The 25,824-nt window shown below is 41.2% G+C and overlaps 1 protein-coding gene across 1 annotated transcript; it reads right to left on the reverse strand.

Moving 5' to 3' along the window:
* Positions 1-6,314: 6,314 nt before the first annotated feature.
* Positions 6,315-25,824, reverse strand: tex26.L (testis expressed 26 L homeolog). The gene is given in 8 exon segments (NM_001095256.1): positions 6,315-6,612; positions 7,146-7,307; positions 9,160-9,336; positions 14,559-14,715; positions 16,550-16,712; positions 19,794-19,872; positions 24,620-24,818; positions 25,695-25,824. Coding segments are annotated over 8 exon segments (1,068 nt in total). The 5' UTR covers positions 25,710-25,824; the 3' UTR covers positions 6,315-6,496.

Consider the following 25,824-nt stretch of genomic DNA (forward strand, 5'->3'; position numbering starts at 1 on the left):
CTGTATGTGTGTGTGTACACACACCCACACACACACACACACACACACACACACACCCCTTGAGAAAGGACTTAGACAGAGACCGAATTGTCATCTTTTTAATGTAACTAATAAAGTATGGATTTTTAATATATCCTTAAACCCCAGTGTGCACCTTATTTTTGGAATTGGTGGATAATACAGCTACAGAAGGTAGCACCTGGGTCCTTTTTTTCCTGTAAACGGAGTGCTATGGACTATATATAAGTAAATGATCAGTTATCCGTAAAATCGTTATCCAGAAAGCTCCAAATTATGGAAAGGCCATCTGCCATAGATGCAATCTATCCAAATAATCAACATTTTTTAAAAATAATTTCCTTTTTCTCTGTAATAATAAAACAGTAGCTTGTACTTGATCCCAACTAAGATATAATTAATCCTTATTGGAAGCAAAACCAGCCTATTGGGTTTATTTAATGTTTACATGATAATCTTATCTTGAAGATCCAAATGATGGAAATCCATTATCCAGAAAACCTCAGGTCCAGCATTCTGGGTAACAGGTCCCATACCTGTATACAAAAAAGAAAGTGGTTTATGAAATACCCTCTATAATTTAGCTGATAGAATAGTTTCATAGAAATTTAATTTTCAGGGAAAGAGCCAACGGGAATGTACGTCCCTACAGAGATCCCATATGGAGACAGACTGAGCACATTAAGATCAAAGTGTAATTATGTGCAGAGTTTGTTTCCTGGTACAAGTGGTGCTTAATTAGTATTTAGGCATTAGGCGTGCTCGCTCTGATCTAGTAACTGTTTCCAAGTACACGACTGAAGCATTGTTTGCACAACACACTGACTGACAGTGCCCTTTCACACAGGTGATAAATAGGGCACATTAATAATAAATAGCTGAGCTGATACTTGGCCACAAACAGGAGACTTGCAAAATGACATATATATCTAGTTTGCTGCACTCGTTGTTATGAAGGAAAAATATTAATACTGAAAATGGGCAAAGAACTTTCAGGTAACGTTTGTCTCAAGTTATTGAAGTTAACTGAAGTTACATACCTGTAAGTTTCACATTACAGGTATGTGATTCTTTATCCGAAAACCTGTTATCCAGAAAGTTCCAAATTATGAGAAGGCCATGTCCCATAGACTACATTTTATCCAAATAATTATTTTTTTTTATTCCAAACTAAGATATAGTTAATCCTTATTGGAAGCAAAACTAGACTATTTGGTTTATTTAGGGGCAGATTTACCTATGGTCGAATATCGAGGGTTAATTAACCCTCGACATTCAACTGCCGAATGTTAATCCTTCGACTTCGAATATCGAAGTCGAAGGATTTACAGCAATTAGTTTGATCGAACGAAAAATCGAACGATTCGAAGGATTTTACTCCATCGATCGAACGACTTTTCTACAATCAGAAAATTGCTAGGAAGCCTATGGTGACCTTCCCCGTAGGCTTACATTGCACCTCAGTAGGTTTTAGGTGGCGAAGTAGGGGGTCGAAGTTTTTTTTAAAGAGACAGTACTTCAGTTATCGAATGGTCGAATATTCGAACGATTTTTAGTTCAAATTGTTCGATTAGAAGTCGTAGTCGAAGTTTGAAGTAGCCAATTCGATTGTCGAAGTAGCCAAAAAATAATTCGAAATCGAAGTTTTTTTTCTTCTATTCTTTCACTCAAGCTAAGTAAATGGGCCCCTTAATGTTTATATGATTTTGTAGTAGACTTAAGGTATGAAGATCCAAATTATGGAAAGATCTAGTATCCGGAAAACCCCAGGTTCCGAGTATTGTGGATGACAGGTCCCATACCTATACTAAAGAACACAAAAAACTTTAGGGATCATTTGCGAATCTGAGCGCAGCATGCATAGAGCATAAAAAAGTAGCCTCAATCTGCCATGCAAGTAGGCGCCCCCCCTCCTGCTTTTGAAACCCCCCTCCTTTTCACATAGATTATGTTTCCATTGCATTTGTGTTAAGTATATGCTGTGCTCTGCTAACACCAAACTGCAGAGAGTATTTAATGTTTGCTAGAGGCAGCCCAGGATTAACAAAAGGGCTCTTTTAGCAAAGGTGAGCATTTATTTCCTTCTCAGCAAAACATATAAACATTTTCTCTTGTAAATCATTTGTTTTATTTTTGTATTATTCATTTTCCCTTGCTCAAAAAAGTCTGGAAGCCCAAATCGATCTGAATCCATTAAAGGGGAAGTAAGCCCAACTGTAACACCGTCGAATGTAAATATAGATGCAAGAAGATTCACCAATGAAAATTCTATTGAAACTAAATGCAAAAGAACTGACAAATAAGAAAGTTGAATCCCAGCACCATGTCAGGCATCTTGCTGTTATCTTACATATAGAGATAATTATGGCATTTTCTTCTTCATTATATGACACTGGAATCAAACATGGGGATAAAGGACAGACTTGTTCAGTGCTGGGAGACTGTGCTTAAAGGGGAAGGAAACCTAGTCGGCGCAAACCCCCCCCCCCCTCCCGTTTGTTGCCCACCCTCCCTCCTCCCCCCTGGCCTACCCGTCCCGCTGGGCAAATGCCCCTAACTTGTTACTTACCCTTCTGCGCAGGTCCAGTCCAGGGAGTTCACCGACGACATCTTCTTCCACACGATCTTCTTCCTGCTTGAACGGCGCATGCGCAGTAGGATCATTTCGCCGGTACGATCTACTGCGCATGCGCATGACTTTTGGCGCATGCGCAGTAGATCCGTACCGGCGAAATGATCCTACTGCGCATGCGCCAAAACGCCGTTCAAAGCAGGAAGAAGATCGCGTGGAAGAAGATGTCGTCTGTGAACTCCCTGGACTGGACCTGCGCAAAGGGTAAGTAACAAGTTAGGGGCATTTGCCCAGCGGGACGGGTAGGCCAGGGGGGAGGAGGGAGGGTGGGCAACAAACGGGAGGGGGGGTGGGGGGTTTGCGCCAACTAGGTTTCCTTCCCCTTTAAGGGCAAAGACACACAGGTGTTTTTGCTGTGCTCCCCCACACAGACGCATGTAAGCGCCAAATGCAGGTGGGATGCAGCACAGGACCGAACTGGCAATCTGTGGGTTCTGGCAAATGCCAGAGGGGCTGCTATAAGGTCCCATAGAAAGTCAGTATTTAGTGGGCTGGCGTGAGCTGTTTGGGCCTCTATGTGGACTGATTGGGCTTCTGTGTACCTGAAATGCCAGGTCCTATTTTAATTCTCAGTCCGGACCTGATGCAGCATGTTGCATTCCACCTGCGTTGGCGCTTACATGCGTCTGTATGAGTACAGCCCCCTTGACAATAATAGAGTGTGTTTACTCCTGCGCTCCCCTGCGGTTGAAAGGAAGAAAGCAGAGGAGCACAGCAAAAAATGCCCGTGTGTAAAATCCCTAAAGTTTCCAACTCCAACTGCAGGAACAAAGAACATGGAGACAGATTCATACAGATCAGCTGGGATTCTCATTGGAGGATTTTTTGTATTTTAAAGCAGTCGCTGGCTGTGGAGATTTTGGGAACGTATTGGAAATGTTTTATCGTGCAATATTGCTTTAATAATACAACCCTAATGTTGTTGGACTACAGCTCCCAGAATTCCTCAACCGTTATTTTATGTTACATTATTCTGGGATTTGTAGTCCAGCAACTGAGTAAAGTTTGGTTGAGCGGTGCAGCAGGGGTTACTGCTGCACCGAACCCCTGCTGCACCGCTCAACCAAAACCAAATGGAAATCTGTTGGTCCACTTGAGAATTCTTGTTGCTTTACAAAGAAAATGTAAACCATCACAAACAAATTAATGTAAAATTGCACTACTGAGTAGTTTTACAATTTATGTTTTTTTTTCTTTTACTAGTTTTCACTATATTTTTTGTTTTTTAATATAATAAGCTGAAGCAGTGCCACCTGCTGTTCAGCTGGGCTGACTGGTCACTGTTGTTAGTGAGAAGAGGACAGAGAAGCACCAGATGACTCTTTGCTAACTTTATTTTTGGAGCACTAACTGCTCTGTTCACTTCATTTTACTGACGTAACAGCAGGTGGCACTGTTGTATTATATCAGCAGTGTTAAAACTGATACTATCTTGAGAACTTGTTATTCCTTTTTTTCAAGGGTTTTTCAAGAAAAAAAATGTAAGAAGCAAATGATAAATACCTTAGAACAAAAAATGTTTTGTGGCATTTTAATACCAAATTTTTAATAATACTCCCCCTTAGGGCAGAGACACACGGTCAGATTCGGGGAGATTAGTCGCCCGGAGACAAAACTCCTCTTCTTTCGGGAGGACTAATCACCTCCAACTGCCTTCTCCTGCCTTCCCGCTGGCTAGAATGAAAATCGCCTGCGGGATGGCAATCGGATCGCTTTGTTTTCCAAAGTCGCCCGAAGTTTCCAACTAATCCGACTGATCTCCCCGAATCTGACAGCATGTCTCTGCCCTTAGCGACCATGTTCCTGATTGATTAGGTGGAGAAATGGATCCAAGTGCTCCGACCCTTTGGAACATTTATATAAGTAAGATAAATGGAAAGCATTTAAGAAAGACTTCTGTGAAGCATCCAATACTAGAGCAGGCTTTGTTGTAAGTGATGAGTAAACTGACTGCTCGTGTTTCACTATGAAAGCTTATCTCCATGTACACAGTGGTTTGGGATTACCAACAATATATATACTTTAAACACACCTACGCTACGGGACGGCAAAACAATAACCTCACAATGTAGGGCACTAAATGAGAACTTCTTTTGTCTACACGTGCCTTTGGCCTGGCAGATATGGATAATGGACTTGCAAAAGTATCTACCCCCCAACCTGCAATAGGTGATTGTGGCCAGTCTGCCCAGAGTTCACCTATAATGCTACAGTATAACTAATATTTCATCTTAATTATAGACATCCTGCAGGGGCCACATTAGGGGCCATTTACAAACAGGAAGTTAGTGCGCAAATACACAAATGAAAAAGACTACAGAGCTGTCTGCATTAAATAGGACTTTATTCATGAGGGGCGGAAGGAGAGATTCACATAGGCTCCCCTTTGCCACCCCCTAAACTGTGCATAATTTAGATTACTAGTGTTAGAATCCTGCAGCGGGTCGGGTACCCACGGGCACCCTGACGAATGAGGGGAGGATTTTCTGGTGCAGGTTTAGATGCAGGTCTGTGGGTCACAGGTCTCATCTAAATTTCTTATCTTATATTGTACTATTGACCATATTTTACTCCTTTTAAAGTTTTACAAAATTTGGTTCTGTCCTCGCCCACTTTTGATGATGTAATTTTCGGTTTGCAGCAACATCACTTCCTGTTTGATGGTGGTCGCCGGGTTGCGGATTAGGCAGTTGCAGGTCCAGGTCGAGTAGCGGATAAAAGTGGGTAAATATGTGGTTTCGGTTTGGGTCGCGGGCTGCAGGTTGCGGGTTCGGGTCGTGGTTTTAGAAATTGGTTCGGAGCAGGACTCTAACTAGTGTTATGCAGTATATTGGAAGACGTACTGTAGCCCCATTTATTTTTTATAAATGCAGTTTATAAAAATGTGCCTTACTAGGGAAAAATATGTGTAGATCCTATTAAAAAAATGGGTTTATTTCTAGCATGCAGTGAATACTGAATAACTATTTAATTACTTATAGTATGACTTCTTTTAGTCCCCAAAACTTTGGGAAGATGACCAGTACTGCACATGCACTGTACACTGAAATAGTGCTTTGGTCAGTACCACCCCTGGACCCTCTGTACTTATACCTCCAAGTTTACTGATCACAGTGAGATTAGAATGAATTGCATAATAGTAAATTGTATACAGTTGAGTAACTAGGGGACCACAGGACCGGTAGTGATGTGCAGGCCAGCCCGAAACTCGCGGGATCCTCAGGTTTGCCCGCGGGTTGGGTGGATTTGGGCCAACTCCTGCACAAAATCTTGAGGTCACTGGCGGGTGCGGGTCGAAATCTAGTACTGCTGGCTTCCGGTGCCGGAATTTATAGACCTCCGCCTGCCCCGTCCCTTTTGTGACGTCATTGTGGGTCGGGTCTATAAAAAGAGGGCAAGAGCGGGCCCGGGCCGGGTGCAGTTTGCGAGGGGGCAGGTTAGGGTCGGGTGCGGGTCGAGAAATTCTAAGGACCGGGTCACCCCCAGTCTGCCCCCCAATGGGATGGTGGTTGTGTACACACTCTTACCTTACCAGATTTTCTTGTAGTGTGTGCAGTGACTCCAGTGGGCTCTACTGGGGGGAGGGGGACTGTATTGTTTGTATAATACTGAAATATCTACTAAAGTAGACTCTGCCGCTCAAAAAATCACACCAATTTAAACATTATATTATTACATTTTATTAGAGAAAACTGAAATTAGATTTGTTGATTTAATACAGACCCAGTTGCAGGAACCTAATTTAATTAGGGGCAGTATCACGTGAGGTAGAAGAACTGAAAATGGTAAAAACTACCATTGTTTCACACACACAATCACGCAATTGCCAGGAACTGAAGATCAAATTCACTTTTTAGGCTTCGCCCGGTGTCCATGAACCTTCATTTGTGGCGGCTTTCGCTCTAAATTCTGGTAGCCGCGGCCTGTAATTGAAATCAGAATCCGTTCGACCGCTGCCTTTTCTGTCAATTGAAGAAGAAAACGTTAGTACAGAATGAACTGATAAGCTGAAAAATAAAAATATACTCTACTCTAACATAATTTGCCATTGCCCAAGATTGAAACCACTAGCGTATTTACAGTACACAGCAGGCGGTTTTTTAAAAAGAAAATCGCTGCAAACGCCTCGTGTTCGTAGCCTAAGGGATTGTAAGCTCCACTGAAGCAGTGACTTATGGGAATGATGTATAATAAGTGCTGCAGACTATGTCAAGGCTATATAAAATCAAGCAAAATAATTAGTGATAACACAACTTTATTCTAGGTATGGATTTGTGGCATTTGTTCGCCATTGGTGAAAATCTTTGTGGGTCTCTAATTTGGCTGTGAATCCACTTATTTGTGTGACTCTTTTTGCTCATAGTATAATTTCGTGTTTTTTATTCCTCCCCCCCTAATATTAAAATGTTTAATATCTTTGCCCATCACTTGTGGCTGCTGCATTCATTGTAGGCATTATATCCAGTAAGAATAGAATTAGCTAGGAGGGAATTACCTTCAGGGGACACACTATACAGAAATGTATTTAGCTCCTCTGGGCTCATTGATCCTACAAGTGATGAAAAGTCAATATATTCTTTTCCAAAATGCCTCTGATACGTAGTCAGCTGCTTTCTGTGTTCTTGGTTCTGGATATGAGACTTTAGCACTGTAGGGACTAAAATGAAATAAAGTGACATCATTTAGGGGAAAATCATTATAAACAATACAGAGCTTTTCTTTGCAGGATTATCAGTGCAACGGCACTAACTGAAAGCAAAAATTGGGAATATAAACTGACCGGGAAAAATGTTAAATTTACAAAGTTTGCGCAGCATATTTATTCACAAATGTTGTATTGCTCATGCTTTTTCTTGATGGCGTAACTCTAATGCAGAGCGTGCGCATAAAATATGCTCAGTTTGCGATTAAGACATATTTAAAAACCTCTTATGGAAGTTCCTAGTGTGAATAAAAACAAGAAATTCTGTTTACATGACTCTCCTCCAGCTTTATATAATCATGCACAGGGCAAATATGTTCACTGTGCAAACCATTCTGTGTTGATTGAAGTGTATAAATGAGCCCCAGTGATGCTAAATTGCACCGGTGTGGCTGCCCATAGCAACCAATCTGATCTCCAGTTTGATTCCCAAACACCTGGTAAGACAACTGATTTAGGAATGCAGAGTTTTTGTGTTTCACAATTTTTTCCCTTAACGTCTGCTGTCTAGAGCTGTCTAGGCTAGAGTCCTGCCTGGAACCAATTTGTTAAACCCAAACCCGACCCGCACCCGGACCCGCAACCCGCATACTTACCCGTTTGAACCCGCTACCTGACTCGCAAGTACCTTATCCGCATCCCGACCCGTGACCCGCTGATCATCAAGAAACAGAAAGTGATGTCATTGTAAACCGGAAGTGACGTCATTGGAAGTAGGCGTGATCAGAAAAAAAGGAGTAAAACTTGCTATTGAGAAGTCCCAGCGACCCGAACCACGACCCACAAACCCGGAGAACCGCCAACCCATGTCTATACCTGCTCCCGAAACTTCTACCTGCAACCCTCAGGGTACCATAGGTTTTTGTGGGAAACCCGCGGGTTCCCGACCCGCTGCAGGACTCTACCATAGGCATTATGTTTCCTGTAGTCTAAACAGATTCTGCTGGTTCAGGGAGTTTCTGAGCATTTCTTTAAAACAGGCAAGATGCTGGAGAGTCCCAGAGCTACGTCTCTTTGCACCAACACAGAAGTCCGATTCAGAAAAGAAACAAGCTGACTCATTGCTTTATGTATTGAAAAGAATTCCCAGCCATTAAAGTGATACTGACACTTTTAAAAAATCGTGAATTTTTCGGAATTTATTAAACCCAGAGGATGGAAAAGTCTGAATCAGAAAATCCGGCATCTCAGACCTGTCGGGGTTGCACATAAGTCAATGGGAGAAGTCCCAATGATTTTTAAATGTGCGCTGGGTAACATGCAATACCCCCAAAGTTTTCAGAGTTTTCTGGCAAAAAAAATAAGAAATCAGAGTTTTGTGAATTGTGAAAAGCGGATGAAAAATCCAAAAAATTTTTTACCAACGAAGCAAATTTTCGGGAAAATGTTATAATAAATAAGAGTAAAAAACCAGAGCGGATTTGATCGGAGTTTGTAGCAGAAAATATTAAGATAAATTGGGACTTTGAAACTCTACTATAGTTTATATAAACAAGCTGCTGTGTAACCATGGGGGCAGCCATTCAAAGCTGAAAAAGGAGAAAAGGCACAGGATACACAGCTGATAACAGATAATCTCTGTAAAAGAATACAATGGTATTCTACAGAGTGTATATTTTATCTGCTATGTAACCTAAGCTTGAATCGTTGTCCCCATTGCTACACAGCAGCTTGTTTATATAAACTATAGTACTGAAGCAAACACATCAGTTTTACCATTAAAATGAAAACACTTTCATTTGTTGGTGTTACTGTTCCTTTAATATTCTTTCAGTAGAGGAAACATCATCGTTGTGTCTGCACTTACCTACTCCTTTGGCAGGAAGATGCCTGTTTGCATAACATCCATATTTGTACGTGAAGTTCTGTAGTTCAGGAGCCTGTGGCTGAATCTGATAATGAAATCGTGACTCCGTATCAGGAGGGCGAGGAATTTGCTTTTTCCAGTTCAAGGTAGGGGTCAAAGCGTATTTAACTTGAAAGCCTGTAGGTATCATGGAAAAAAAGGAAAGGCAGAAAGGAAACAATCTGAAGCAATGATATCATAAGCATTCATTAATATTATACATATATGTCCTCTCATACGCATGGATGAGCATCTCTGGGTCATACAACACTTCTAAAGCAGAGACTTAAAAAAACCTTAAAGGAGAACTAAACCATAACAATAAATAGGGCTAAAAATGCCATATTTTATATACTGAACTTATTGCACGAGGCTAAAGTCTCAGCTTGTCAATAGCAGCAATGATCCAGGACTTCAAACTTGTAACAGGGGGTCACCATCTTGGAAAGTGTCTGTGACACTCACATGCTCAGTGGGCTCTGAGCAGCTGTTGAGAAGCTAAGCTTAGGGCTCGTCACTAATTATCCAGCAGAAAATGAGGTTGGTCTGTAATATAAGCTGATGCTACAGGGCTGATTATTAAATTCTGATGCTAATTGCACTGGTTTCTGTGCTGCCATGTAGTAATTATCTTGTATTAATTACTAATCAGCCTTATATTGTGACATTTCTATTCTATGTGTACTGTATATTGTGTGTGGGTCCCTAAGCTCAGTAAGTGACAGCAGCACAGAGCATGTGCAGTGAATCAGCAGAAAAGAAGATGGGGAGCTACTGGGGCATCTTTGGAGGCTCAAATCTTCCCTACTAAAGGCTTGTAGTTGACTTGGGTTGGTACAGAAGCCCAAAACCTAATGTACAACCTTTCTAGTCTACTTCTTTAGTTAAGCTTTAGTTCTCCTTTAAAGAGGTTGTTTATTAACGCTTAGTATGATATAGAGTGTGACATCCTGAGACACTTTGCAATTCATTTCTTATTTGTTGTTATTTAGCTTTTTATTCAGTAGCTCTCCAGTTTGCCATTTCAGCAGTTATCCGGGTTGCTAGGGTCCAAATTACCCTAGCTACCATGCACTGATTTCAAAAAGAGAATGGGATATGAATAAGAGGGGGTCTGCATAGAACAATGAGAAATAAAAGTTTGCAATAATATGCGTAGCCTTACAGAGCATTTGTTTTTTAGATGGGGGTCAGTGACCCCCAATCGAAAGCTGGAAACAGTCAGAAGAAGGCAAATAATTTGAAAACTATTGAAAAAATGAAGACCAATTGAAAAGTTAGCTTTTCTCTAACATGCTAAAAAATGAACTTTAAGGTGAACCATCCCTTTAATAAAATACAAAGGACACGTACACCCACCCAGGGTCAGGTGGACCAGATTCCCACAGCCAGCACCTCCTGCGATTCCTGACTGGGGGTAAAGGGGACAGAGGGAGAGTTGTGGTTGGGGCAGGGGTCCGTGGGGATTTTCAGCTGGGCCAGGGGACCGTGGGGACCCTGGTGTGGCAGGCCCAGTGGGCCCAGACCCCCCCAGTCCAACACTGAACCCACCAATGCCTTTAAAGCCCTATAGTAATTATACTAGAATTCCAGTGTGATATTTGGGGAAGCCTATAAAAGTCCAGTATGTGTGATTTTTTATCCCATGCCTACTTTTAGCCACTCCCTCTTCACCACACCCACTAAAGGTCACAGACACAAATGTCTATTCAATAGAAAGCAGAAAATAAATATGCTATACTTATGTTATACTTCAGTCTGCAGTCACTGGTGCTGCTTCCACAATGCTTTCCTGCTCCTGTGGAGCTCACAGTTCGAGATGCCATTTTGGGGCACATGCATGAGCTTCTGATGTCATGTGTATGTGAATAATGAAAAAGCTGCGGCATTCACTCATTATGCGCATGCATGTGCCCCAACATCGCCGCTCAAACCGTGAGCTCCCTCCTGCTGTGGGTGTCCTAGCACTGGTGGGAGGGCAAATTTAAAAAAAAAAAAAAACTACTGTTACCCCCAAGCGGAGTATCAGCTTTGTTAGCCCACACCTTTGGTTGGGGAAATTATTTGCGCCCAACAGGTCCCCTTTAAGGTATAAAGATCTAGATTATGGAAAAATCCGTTATCTAGAAAACCCCAGGTCCCGAGCATCCTGGCTAACAGGTCCCGTAGCTGTGCAGAATCTACCACAGCAGTGCCTATGAACAGACACCATTGCTCAAGGCATGTTTTATAACTCTCATTAATGGGTAGTGGAAATGCTGTTGGGCAACTTTCTCCTTTTGTGGGCTGCTAACAAACAACTATACGTATAGTACTATAGTATAGTAACAGTCTTCCTTCCTTCTGGGAGCCACGGCATTATAAACTAGCAGATATTACAATGACTCCAAGTCATGAATTCTCACACCTTAACTCTGCATAAAAAATATCCATCAAACAGCCAGAATACTATGTAATTGGAAAAATCTACAATCTTAAAAGCAAGAAACATAAAAAGGTACTTTGTTATGAATTTAGCCCCAAAATACATTTAATTTAGCTAAATTACATCTAAATACATTAAATCATTATTTGAATAATTTCAACAACTAATTCACTTGCACCGTGTTTTTTTCCTCCTAATTGCAAATGTTATGAAATGACTGTTTCCTAGGGAATATCTGCCATTAAATCTATTTTTCTATGAAAACTATTTTCAAGCATTGTCATTAAAAATGGGTAATTCTGTGGTTACCTTATCTAACCTCAGCTTACAGAAGGAGAAGGCTATTATTGATTTCAGTAGACTGCTCACTCTTACTTTGACTTTGAGTCTGGGGGGGGAGAACTGAGTATAAGGACATTGAAGGATAAGTCAACTCGTATTCTTTTTCTGTACTTGAGGATGTGACTCACCCCAAAATGTTAGCATCTCTGGAGTATTAGCAACTATTTGCATCAATTATAACAGCTGCCTTTAAAGGGAAACTCCAGCTTCCAAACCAATATTTGATAAAGAGGCCCACATAACACAGAAACCCCTAATATATCCATCACAGTTACCTGTTTCTTCAAAAAGTATAAATAAATGACATTTTCTATGCTGAAATCCAGCTGTTTAACAGTTTTTCTCTTTCTGCATCATTTGAAATCCTGGCAGGGAAGGAGGGACTAAACACTGATGTTACAAATCGCAGCAACTTCTCCACAGTTTACAGACAGCATTAAGGAACTACATAACCCACAATGCATTGCACTGTGAAGCTCCATTCCTTATTGAAATCACATGTGCAGGGAATTGTGGGGTTTGGAGGATGAAGTTTAAGGACAGATGGCTGTTGAGACAAAGTAACAGTAGTCAGCCAGCTCAGCAAAGTAGTCAGACAGATCAGCAGGAAAGCAGGGGGCTAGGCTTAGGGAACTGTTCCAAACCATTACAAATCATGAAATCTGCATATTTTTTTAATTGATGTATATTGCAAAGTTGCTTGAAATTGTGTTTACTTTTCAAAAAGCTTAAGTTATGTTTGTGTCTAGTTCCCCTTTAAAGAAACTTAGAGATTCAGCTCTGCAGGGACAAAGACATTGTCAGGCTGGCCCACCGGGATATCAGGAAAACTCCCGGTGGGCCCAGGTGTCAGTGGGCCCTCATGCTGCTAAACATTTGGCCTATTTCATGGCTTTTTCTATTTCTATGAGGACAAAGAGGCTAAATAGATGGAATAATAGATTATAGTTTGAAAAGAAAAGAGACTAGTCACTAGGAGAATAGAGTTTGAGAGGAAGAAATTAGTGCTGAGGGTGAGGCCCTGGTCTAAGGTTTTTCGGTGGGCCCTTGGTGTTCCAGTCCGACACTGGACAAAGATAAGAAATTAATCAACTAAATGTATCAATTTAGATCAGTTTATAGAGTTGGTGACCCCCTCCCAGAGCCAATTTAGAAAGACAAAACTTCAATAATAGAAACTGGTCACAAATAGAAAGTTATTGGAAAAAGTCTTTATTTCTGTTTAACAATATGAAACCAACTGAACTGAAAAAAAAAGTGTCTGAAGGTGAACAAACTCAGGGATTCAGTTCAGCAGGGCCAACTATAAGAAATGTATTAACTAAATGTATCAATTTAGAACAGTCGTTGATCACCCCCACCCTCCCAGAGCTGCTTCAGAAAGACATGAGTAGGTTAAAAATGAAACTTTACACTTCAATATTAGATAAAGGTCACAAATAGAAAATAGAAACTTATTGGGAAAAGTCTTTTTTTCTGGTGAACTATCTGAAACCAACTGAACTGAAAAAGTAGTAAAAGGTCAACGAGCCCCTTTAAATTTGACATTGTGATAAATCTGCCTCTTATTTTATAAAACTCTTATTTGCTAAATGTATTAGTTTGTTCCATTTTTTATTAAAATAAAGTCGACCTTACTGCCATCCACAAATTTAACTAATTTATCAAAAAAGTCAGTGTGGGAAAACTCTCGGAAAAATCGTCAATTTGAATTGTATGACTTTTTTCGTACTTGTCTCCTGAACTATACGATTTTGAAGTTGTCTTCTGAAAAACCCGCTGTCTGCTATTTCCATTTTAGATGGAGATTCGGATTTTTAACAGGACAAACATTGAAACTGAAACTACTCTATTTTTGGTCCTTGTGGGCTAGATAGTAAGATTACCAGTATAAAATCTTCACCCTTTGTTTTGACTGTTTTAGCAGGGTCCGCTATGCAGGGAGATTATCTGTGCACTGGTAATCTGTCTGTCAATAGACAAAAAGTACCGTATATACTCGAGTATAAGCCGTCCCGAGTATAAGCCGAGGTACCTAATTTTACCTCCAAAAACTGGGAAAGCTTATTGAAGTATAAGCCGAGGGTGAGAAATGCAGCAGCTTCTGGTAAGTTTCAATCAAAAAATTGAGGGTTTCTGCTCCCATGGAGGTGCCGGCGTCTCGTTTTTGGATGCCGGCGACCATTCTTGGACGCTGGCGAATATTCTTGGAGACTATTCTTGGACGCCGGCGACTTTATCTTAGGCGCTGGCGAATATTCTTAGGCGCCGGCGACCGCTTTTGCGCTTGACCCGAGTATAAGCGCTGAAAAGGGCTGAAAAACTCGGCTTATACTCGAGTATATACGGTATGTTCAGCACAAAACCTATTCAATGCTCTCATGTTAAACAAGAGGTTTACTGCCACTTTAATTCACTGGATGACAGCATAAAGCAATCTTGTATTTAGAAGATGCTCACATCTGCAAATTGGGGTTCAAATTCATTATGGTATTGGGACAAAGTTTTTATGAAGGATGTAGTATTCTGCCATATTGCAGTACAAAAAAAAACACACCATATGTTACCAGTTTGTATTTACAGCACCATGTACCTTGTGGTATTCCTAAAAAGTCTCCTCTGTAAGTGGAAGAGAACTGGGCCTTCATTGCTCTCTGGAAATCTTCAACTGTTGGTGCTCTTATCAAAGGTGTGCAAGTGTCAAAAGCAGCCTTTTGTTCCTCGCGAGACAGCTTCCAAACTTTGAAAGCCTAATGGCAAATATTCAACAAAAACCAATACTGACAATCTATGCAGGTCTGTTAACAGAAAACACTAAACATGTAATAAACCAAGTTTAAAAGAAAGGTAAGTGTATCTATAATACTGAAATATATAAGTCATGCCCCATTCCCCTTCTCTAACCATTTATTCTGTCTAGGCCTCTCCCCCTTTTTTACCACAGGAAATCCAAATGTGGCACACAGTACACACGGGAAGGAGAAGTATAAATACCCTAAAATAAATACAATAAATATACACAAAGCTTATATATAGTGAATAAAGTACCCCCTTTTGTAAAATATAAGGATATTATAAGTTACCGAGGAGTTTCATGACCATATAAAAACACGAGGCCGAAGGCCGAGTGTTTTTATACAGGTCAGGAAACTCCGAGGTAACTTCTAATATCCTCATATTTTACAACTGGGGGTACTTTATTTATTATAATACACAAGTTTCGGTGAGCCATGTGATAGAAATGACATCAGAACTCACCGTTTATAACTGATGACATCAGAACTCACCGTTTATAAGGATATAATTTACAGGATATTCATGGCTTTTGTGTATTATAAGAGCATACTGTACAGCTTAAGTGACATATGGTAAGAGAGAGTAGGAAGGAGGTCCCTGTCCCTTTGAGCTTACAATCTAAGGGGGGGTTATTTACTAAAATCCGAATTTATCTCATTATTTAAATAAAAAACCACAACCAAACTCTAATACCCGATTTACCTTGTTTATTATTAAAAAAGCATGATTTAATCGGATCAGGTAAAAACTCAATAAAACCGAGCTGAAACCCAAATCATGTGAATTATTCAAGGTTTTTCCCTCAATCACTACAATTTTTCTGGCTTTTTACAGAAAAACCGAATTTTCGGTTTGCGATTCCAAAGAAGCTTTCAAATAGGATAGGGACCTCTGTCATTGATTTGTACAAAACCTCAGCAGGTCTGAGAGGGTGGATTTTCGAATTCGGCCTTTTGCAGCATCGGAGAATTCAACCCATACGTAATAAAAAAAAACCCTCACCCCCTACCCTGTGAAGACCCCCGTCCTTCCTCCCCCCCCAGCCTACCTGCCCTCTGGGCAAACGCCCCTAATTTTTTACTCACCCCTCCGTGCAGATTCTGGCCTTGGAGTTCATGGCAGCCATCTTCTTTCTTCAGTCTTTTTCTGAAGTTTCGGCGCATGCGCAGTTGGAGTAAATTTCCGGTCCCAAAACATTGCGCATTCGCCAAAAGTCATGAGAATTTCTGAAAATCTTTTGGAAATTTTCGTGACTTTCGTCACATGCGCAGTTGTTCGGGACCGGAAATTTACTCCAACTACGCATGCTCCGAAAATGCCGCCAATACACGAAGCTTGCCGGAGAAGAAGAAGATGGCTGTCGTAAAGATGGTGAGTAAAAAAATTAGGGGCATTTGCCCTGGGGGGGGGAGGAGGGAGGGGGTCTACCCCCCTCTAAGGGTTGAATTTTCCTTTAATGCTGCAGCTGCTGACCAGTGTCAGTGCCCAGAAACACATGGCATTTGTGAGACACAAACTGCAATGTGGGTTTATTTGAAGCAGTGGTTACACACTACAATTTCGGGCTCAGCCTGAAACATGTAGTGTGTAACCACTGCTTCTAAAAAACCCACATTGCAGTTTGAAATTACTGCCTTATGCTGTTTGATCATTTTCTTTAATGGTTTATCACTTGATGGCACACAGACATCGTTATCAATATCAACAGCTGGAATGCTTTAAGAAGAAATAGCCTTACCTGGGAAGTGAGAACTATCGATATAACTCATAAGTGAGACACAAGTTTACCTCATTCGCCTGGGGATTATTACTTCTCATTCCTGAGGATGTTGCTGCCCTTATCAGTTCTGGTTTGGAATATGGCTTCCAGCCAAACTCATCGCTGTACATACTCATCCCCGCCGGGTCGCTCAAGTTGTAAGGGTTCCTGTAGCCTTTAGATGTCTGAGGACTAGAATGGAAAACAGAGGTAGGTGAAAAAACAGGATCCCTTGGGAACGACATGGATTGGGTGTACGTTACAAAAACCTGTGAATAAATATGTAGATTGATGCATGGCAGCATAATTGGCCTGCTGTAACAGGAGCCCTGAGAGATAATTACAGGCTGCTAGACATGGCCTTTAAATGGTAACTTTAATACCAAACAAGAGTCATGCAAAGGAGTCATTTGCCCAGACCCAGGGCAGAAGTATAAGAGCACTAAGGGGCACAAGAGTGTCATAGGACAGGCAGTAAGTACAGGCCCCAAGGTGCCCACTGCTCCCGCTTGTTAGGAGATGCCTATGTGCCCCCTGATCACCCCTCATGAATACAGTGATGCTGAATGCAGCCAGTGCTCTAGTAATGGGGCAGCTGCAAGTCTCTTTGCTCCAACATGGAGAACAAAGCCCTTTTGTAATTCATTTATCCAGGAAAGCAAAGTGCAAAAATAAAGCAGATTTGTAGATTGCCCTCTCAGTGGTAAATGAGATCTTTAGTGCTTATTCACCTTTAAATTAACTTTTAGTATGAAGTAGACCAGTGATCCCCAACTAGTTGCTCGTGAGCAACATGTTGCTCTCCAACCCCTGAATTCCAGGCTTGGAGGCAAGTTTTGGAGGCATAAAAAACAGATGCACTGCCAAACAGAGTATCAATGTAGGTTGACAATCCACATAGGGGCTACTAAATGGCCAATCAAAGCACTTATTTGGCACCCCAAGAACATTTTTCATGCTAGTGTTGCTCCCCAACTCCTTTTACTTCTGAATGTTAGGGATGGGCGAATTTTTTGCCTTGTTTCGCTGCAAAAATGACGCCTATAGACTTATATGGCGTCGCACGTCAAAAAAAATTACGCGCATCAAAAAAAATTGGACGCCCTTTAATGGGTGTCGGCAACATTTTGCTGGTGGCGAATTTTTCCCGAAACGGGTCAAATTCGCGCAAGTCTGTTGCTCGTGGGTTCAAAAGTTATGGATCCTTGATGTAGAGAGTGGTATTCTGAGACAATTTGCAATTGGTTTTCATTTTTTATTATTTGTGGCTTTTGAGTTATTTAGCTTTTTATTCAGAGCTGTACAGTTTGCGGTTTCAGCAATCTGGTTGCAAGGGTCCAAATTACCCTAGCAACCACGCATTGATTTAAATAAGAGCCTGAATAGAACGACGAGTAATAAAAAGTAGCAAAAACAATTGAAAAGTTGCTTAGAATTAGCCTTTCTATAACATAAGAAAAGTTAACTTAAAGGTGAACCATCCCTTTAAGATGCTCTTTTTACGTATGATTAATTGGTAGGTCTCATCAACATGGGCTGATGATTCACATGTATATTTTCCCACCCTGCACATGGAGAAATCCTTTCTTTGTATAATGAGTACATACAACAGCACTGAGGATTAACACCCATGCATTTTCTCTCTCTTCCACTGCAGCTTAGTAATGGCTTGCCATTTGTCATTTGGCCTGAGATCCAACAGCAGCCAAGGACCCTGCTAATGTACATTGTAATACACAACATTTCTGAGTTTTAATTTGTCCAAAGTGAGGAAAAATGCTAAACGATTGATTTCTTTTCGATCTTTTTTTAATTATTTCCCTTATTCTTCTGACTCTTTCCAGCTTACAGATGGGGGTCACAGACCCCATCTAAATACAAAAGCTCTGTAAGGCTACAAATGTATTGTTATTGCTACTTTTTATTACTGATCTGTCTATTGAGGCCTCTCATATTCATATTCCAGTGTCTTATTCAAATCAGTGCATGGTTGCTAGGGTAATTTGGACCCTAGCAACCAGATTACTAAAATTGCAACTGGAGAGCTGCTGAATAAAAAGCTAAATAACTTAAAACACAAATAATAAAAAATGAAAACCAAATGCAAATTGTCTAGAATATCACTCTCTAAATCATACTAAAAGTTAATGTAAAGGCAGGGCTGATCCTATCAAATGTGGGGCCCAATTGGGACCATTTTGGCGGGGCCCCTAGACAAAGTGTTGCTGGCTACTGACACACCAAGTATTTAGGAAAATAAGGGCATACAGGCACAAAATAGAAAGGAAAGGGGCAGACAAGGTAAGAGAGTGAGAGGGATGAAATAGGGGCACATAATAGGGGCACACAGGGTAAGAGAGAGAGGGAGGAAATAGGAGAGTGGACTGGGCCAATTAGTTTGGGGCAGGCTGGGCCGATTCAGCTTGGGAGCAGGCTTGGTTGGATTGGGGGCAGGCAGGGCCTATCAAGGTTGGAGGAAAGCTGGGCCTATGAGAGTTGGGGGCAGGTTAGACCTATGGAGTTGAGGGATAGGCTGGCTTATCACAGTTTGGGGTGGGCTGGACCTATGGATTTGGGGATGGGCTGAACTCTCAAAGTTGGGGGCAGGCCAGGCAGCATCATGTGCTGATGGAAATATTATCTGTGCTGCCCTGTGGTGCGGGGCCCCCAGAGGTGCGGGGCCCTATTGGGCCCAATTGGTCCAATAGGCCTAAGGCCGGCCCTGTTTAAAGGTGAACAACACCTTTAACAGTAGCATAGCTTCATGAAATTCAAAGAACATCAAAAGATTCATCTGCTGCATCTTAGGCTGAAATAGCTTGTGAACAAAGCATGGTGCTGATTTACTAAAACAGGGGCTAAGTTGTATGTTGTACAGTTACCCATAGCAATCAATCGTTGTTATGCTCTCATTTTCTAACTTTCAATGGACTGATCATAAATAATTGTCAATAACTGAAAGCATATGCTTTTGCACAGATACTAAACTACTAGTGAAACTGGGACTAGGGACTATGAATTATTCAATCCCCCCTTGCTGGTGTATGCTTGTAACTTATTTAGTCAGACCAGTTGTACTTCTATTGTGCTCCCACAACCACCCTTTTTCTGTATTTTTGACATAGGGAACTGCACTGGTTTATTACAAATAATTATTTGTAGATCTTTGTTGGGCACATGTTTCATAACTTGTGTGAAGGAGAAGATGGGAGAATAAAATGTAAATACAGTGGTTTTATGTTGTTTTTTTTACAAACATAAATCTAGACTTACCGCAATGCCTGTGTTGATGAGATTTTATGTGTGTATTCACGATTCATAGTTGTTTCGTATGGATCCCATGTGTTTCCCCCTATTAATATGAAAGAACACTTGGATAGGGGAGACCACACTGAAGGATGTGTATAAAAATGGAAAGAAAGACATTCTGGATGCATTGGAAGCAAGGACACTGATGAAACCACCAAGAATAGATTATTCATCTGACATTTGAGAATTACACACTGGAATATTATGTACCTACTCAACACATATATTTGCAAGAATTGTTGGGATGCCATTCCTTGGATACCTAGCCATGTCTCCACTATAGTACATCAATACATGGAGCTGCATACTCTACTTTTCAGGAGGTTTCTGGGGTGTGGTGGTGACCCCAATACCTTAAGATAGTAACACCAAAAAAATAAAAGTAATTAAAATATAATATAATTGCCCTGCATTGGAACAGATATTTGTTTGCTTTATAAAGACTACTACTACTACTACTATAGTTTATATCATTAGGCTGCTGTGGAGCCATGGGAGCAGCCATTTAAGATGAAAAAGGAGAAAAGGCCCAGGTTACTTAGCAGATAACCGATAATCTCTGTAATAGAATACAATGGGATTCTACAGTGTGCATCTGGTATCTGCTATAGTAGTTTTTCTGAAGCAAACACAGACATTATACCAGAAAGGGCAACAGTACATTATATTTTAATTATTTTATTAAACTTTAATTTTTTGGTGTTACTGTTCCTTTAAGAAGTGGAGATTTTTACACCATACGTGTGCATTGTGATATTAGGCTTGTATATGGCTGTTTGCCCATAGGGTTAAAACTTGTTGAGCTCCTGACGTAAAGAGATTTTGCTAGTGTTTCTTCTATGAACAGTTTGCACAAAGTATGTCCCAATGAGGTTTTTACATACTACAAGGCAGGACATTGCAGTGAAAGCAAAATGAAATAGAAGAGGTCTAGCACTTAGGAACCAGCAGAGGGAGTATGTGGATAAGGAATGACAACACTTTGCTTTTATATTCACCTCTCTGGGCAGCTTTGAATTAAAAAAAAAACAGGACTGTAACAGGGTCGTGTAATACTGCTACAGGATCGGGTACAGAGGGTGGTTTTTAATGGGACATTCTCTACTTGGAGTAAGGTTCTTAGTGGGGTCCCTCAGGGCTCGGTATTGGGTCCACTTTTATTTAACTTGTTCATTAATGACTTAGTGGATGTATTGTAAGTAATGTATCAGTGTTTGTAGATGACACAAAACTAACCATTCAGGATGTGCCAACCTTGCAACACGATCTTGACAAACTGCCAATCTGGGTAGCTAAGTGGCAAATGAGATTCAATGTTGATAAGTGTAAGGTCATGCACCTGATAGATTTGTGGGAGGAGAGAATTATTCTTCCACTGTATAGAGAACTGGTAAGGCCCCATCTAGAATATGCCGTACAGTTTTGGTCTCCATCACTCAAACAGGACATTATTGTATTAGAGAGGGTACAGAGAAGGGCAACTAAGATGGTAAAAGGTATTGAAAATCTTAGCTATGAGGAAAGACTGGCCAAGTTGGGGATGTTCACGCTGGAGAAGAGGCGCTTAAGGGGTGATATGATGACTATGTATAAATATATAAGGGGATCATGTCATAATCTCTCTAATGCTTTATTTACCAGTAGGTCTTTCCAGCTGACACAAGGTCACCCATTCCAATTAGAAGAAAAGAGGTTCCGCCTAAATATTGGGAAGGGGTTTGTTACAGTGAGAGCTGAGAAGATGTGGAATTGTCTCCCTGAATCAGTGGTACAGGCTGATACATTAGATAGCTTTAAGAAGGGGTTGGATGGTGTTTAGCAAGTGAGGGAATACAGGGTTATGGGAAATAGTTCATAGTACAAGTTGATCCGGGGACTATTTTGGAGTCAGGAAGGAATTTTTCCCCCTCTGAGGCAAATTGGAGAGGCTTCAAATGGGTTTTTTTTTTTGCCTTCCTCTGGTTCAACTGGCAGTTATGCAGGTTAAAAAAAAAAGTTAAAAAGCTGAACTTGATGGACTTGTGTATTTTTTCAACCTAACTTGTTACTATGTTAGCCAGCAGATCACATCTGTGGTTCGATTTAACCAGGAAATGTTAATTCGAAAGTGTCAGTAGTCAAGTCCTTAACAAGCTCCATGGTAGAGTTGACAATCTACGTCAGACAAGAAATTAATTGTATAATCTGTGTACATTGTTCTACCATCCTATAAATACACTGTTGCTCAATGGGCAAAATTGCCTTAGTGTAGCAACTCGTAGCAACCAATCAAGAATTTTCTTTCATCAGTCTGCTGCAACAACAAAGAAAGATATGTCTGTTTGGTTGCTGTGTTTGGAAGTGTGCGTGTCAGCATGACTTTAATCTTCTGTCAGATTGTTATTCTTCTGTCACACTGATCCCCAACCAATACATTGTTCACCAACCCATAGCCTGTTGCTCCCAGTGGCATTAAAGGGCATGCAAACCCTCCCCACTAAAATGTAATTAGTGAACGGCTTCTTTGAAATCTTTAGATAACTGTCACTCTGGTTGTTAAAAGGTTAATAGCAAGGCTGCAGCATCCCCTTAATCACTTAGAAATCCTTCTACTCCTCTAACTCATTATGCCCCCTCCCTCATGAATTTATTTTGGCTGTTGACTTATGCAGGGCTGCCATTAGAAATCATGGGTCCCGTACCCACCCCAACCGAGATCTCACTGACAGTTAAAAGACCACACAGACATCAGCACTAAAAACAGTAAACCCCCCCCCACACACACACACACACACATTATAAAAAGCTATTGATGGTCAGGACCCCCTTATAAATTAATAAGGGGGGTCCTGACCATCAATAGCTTTTTATAATGTGTGTGTGTGGGGGGGGGGGGTTACTGTTTTTAGTGCTGATGTCTGTGTGGTCTTTTAACTGTCAGTGAGATCTCGGATCATGGGTCCCGTACCCACCCCAACCGAGATCTCACTGACAGTTAAAAGACCACACAGACATCAGCACTAAAAACAGTAAACCCCCCCCCCCCACACACACACACACATTATAAAAAGCTATTGATGGTCAGGACCCCCTTATAAATTAATACAAAATGGTAGTCAGGGCCCCCCTACAAGTTAAAAAAAATAGTTGGTGACCAGGGCCCCCTATAAGTTAAAAAAAACATTGGCACAAGGGCCCCCCATAAGTTTTTTTTTGATAAAACATTGGTGCCAGGGCCCCCATAAAAGTTTTTTAAAAAAAAACTTTGGCTCCAGGGCTCCCCCCTACAAGTTAAAAAGTAACATTTAAGCCCCAGAGAATATTTTTTAAAAAACATTGGTGGCAGGGGACTATAGAGTATTAAAATAATACATTGGTGGTCAGGGGTTTAATAAAATAAAAAAACACACATTGGTGTTCAGTGGAACTGAACTCGTGGCTTCAGGACTTAGGCTTTGGCTCCTTTCGTGGCTTTGGGTCTTTTTGCGGCTTCAGGCCTTCAACTTCTGCTCCTTTCGTAAATCCGGGTCTTTTAGCGGCTTCATGACTTCAATTTCTGCTCCTTTGATGGGTCTTTCTGTGGCTTCGGGACTTCAAGTTTTGCTCCTTTCGTGAATTCAGGTCTTTTCGCGGCTTCGGGACTTCAACTTCTGCTCTTCGGGACTTCGGCTGTACGGCTATTTGGGACTTTGGTTCTTCAGTGGTTTGGGAATTTGGAAGATGTGGCACGGCTTTGGCGCTGTCAAGGGGGCCCGGCTGTTTCGAAAAGTGCGGCTCAGCCGGGCACCCCTTTAGGTACAGTAGTTCCCCCCCGGCTGTGGATTTATGAGCATGCTCAGTTCATCTCAGCTCAGATTACTAAACACACCCTCCAGTCTAACAGCCAATGAAGAGATAGCATTGCTGTTCCCACAGAAACTCTAGCTGTCTGATTCTATTTTTTTTCTCCTAAACACCTCTCCTGAGCTCATCTTAACCATTACATTTATGTGGCTTGTGTGGGGAAGATATGCCCAACTTATATACATGATAGGAAAATGTAGGCTTTACATGTCCTTTAAAGGAGAAGAAAAGTCCTGTTATACTTGGGGGTGCCAAAAGTCAGACCCCAAAGTGATCGTATTTTCCTACCTGAAACCCCGGGCTGGTGCACCTATCAGGAGAAAACTACTGCGACCTGGGGTTCTTCCCGCGAGCACCATGGAGCGATCATCTTCCTGCTTCGTCTTTCTTCTCGTGGGTGTGCATGCACAGTAGAGTGAAAAGCTGAAATTCAACTAAGAAGTCGGCTATTTCTTTCTACTGTGCATGCGTCTGCCATGGGAAATTTGAAGAAAGAAGCAGGAAACGATCACTATAATTCTTCTTCCTCCTTTTTTACCCTGCCTATATGTGGCATCTAGAAAGGTGGGTGCAGACTGAGGGGTTCCTTTGTAGCTACTTCTCAGCACACAGTAATATGTGGATTTGGGATGGCGAGAAGCTGCACTTGATCTTGGTCTGATACAAAAAAATAAAAATCTCAGTAAAGCTTAATCTGTCACAAAGTTGTTATACTTTGTATTTCATCTTTACACCATACATGTCTATCCCTAGTTCCTATTCCCTTTCTATTGTCTCATATTATAGCTAGAAGCCATTACAGTGCGCACTTACTGTGTAACTATGAAGAATGAAGGTGAGTGAGAAAAGACAGTAGCTAAACCCTGGCAATGCATTAATAAGTTTCCCATTGAGTTTTTATATTAATGGACATTGCAGTAAGGCTTAATTAATGTGTCAGCATGGAGGATGTGCCCAAATTTCCTTACCTAATGCAGCCATAGCAGTCTTGGGCCTTCCTTTGGGTTTATCTGCAGGTTGGGAAAGTGTATTATGGATGAGCTTAGAGGAGAGCAGAAGACAGGCAGCGAGGTGGTCACATCTATCTTTCTCTTCATGACATTTGCTTCTTTCTCTTAGGTAGTGCAGCTGCTCCATGAACTGCGGCTTCAGGATATCGCCACTGAGCTGTAGAGCAATACAACAGAAACAAATGAGCTATTATTCCCCCAAGTAATAGAGTTTGATGTATCTAATGTACCAATGAATCAAATAATTCAAAATATTGCTTTTGTAAAACAGATATCCTTTTGCTCTGGGCTCTCTCTTGAAGATTCCCTGCCTTAAGGAAGAACTGGCACATAAACATTCCATGGTTACTTGGTTTATCAAGTGCAACCCTCCAGCACTGTAATGTTGATCCAGGGAGGGCCAAATGAGGTTCCAACAATAGACCTTTCTAATGATATATGTATACTGCTATCAGAATAAAAGTGTTTACTGAAAACTCAGACCTTTCAGCCCTGCTGGATTTATCAGGAGACGGCAGTAGTGAGAGATACTGGATAGAATGTGCAGGATAAAATGTACTGAATGAGGAAGTGAGAGATACTGGATAGAATGTGCAGGATAAAATGTACTGAATGAGTAAGTCAGAGATACTGGATAGAATGTGCAGAAAGGAATGTGCAATGCAATGTACAATGAGTAAAGCAGAGATACTAGTGAATAGAATGTTCAAGAGGGAATATACAGAACAAAAAAGAGAGAAACTAAATAGAATATGCAGAATAGAATTGACAGCATGAGTTAGGTAAAGCTACACACTAGATAGAATGCACAGGGCAGGGTTTACAGAGACAATATGCCGCATATAACGCCCATATGCCCTTTAATAAGGGAAACAGACAATTGGAACAGGTAGTCAGTTTCTATGGAACTATTTGCTAAACCAGCTCTTCACCCGACCCTTTCCTCACCCCGGATTAACCGCTGCTCCCCATAGTGGATATTACTTGTAATTCCCTGACAAGCACAAGTTAAAGTGACACATATAGCGCCCACCTGGGTGGAGATCATGGTGACAGCGGAGTAGGACTCCTGGCCCAGGAGGAGCCGCAGACACTGAGTTGTAGTTCGGGCAGGTCACGAAGTTACATCGCGGCTCCCTAGGCTGCTCCCATTACTGTAGGCT

This window comes from Xenopus laevis, chromosome 2L, assembly GCF_017654675.1.
Source record: "Xenopus laevis strain J_2021 chromosome 2L, Xenopus_laevis_v10.1, whole genome shotgun sequence".
Taxonomy (NCBI): Eukaryota; Metazoa; Chordata; class Amphibia; order Anura; family Pipidae; genus Xenopus; species Xenopus laevis.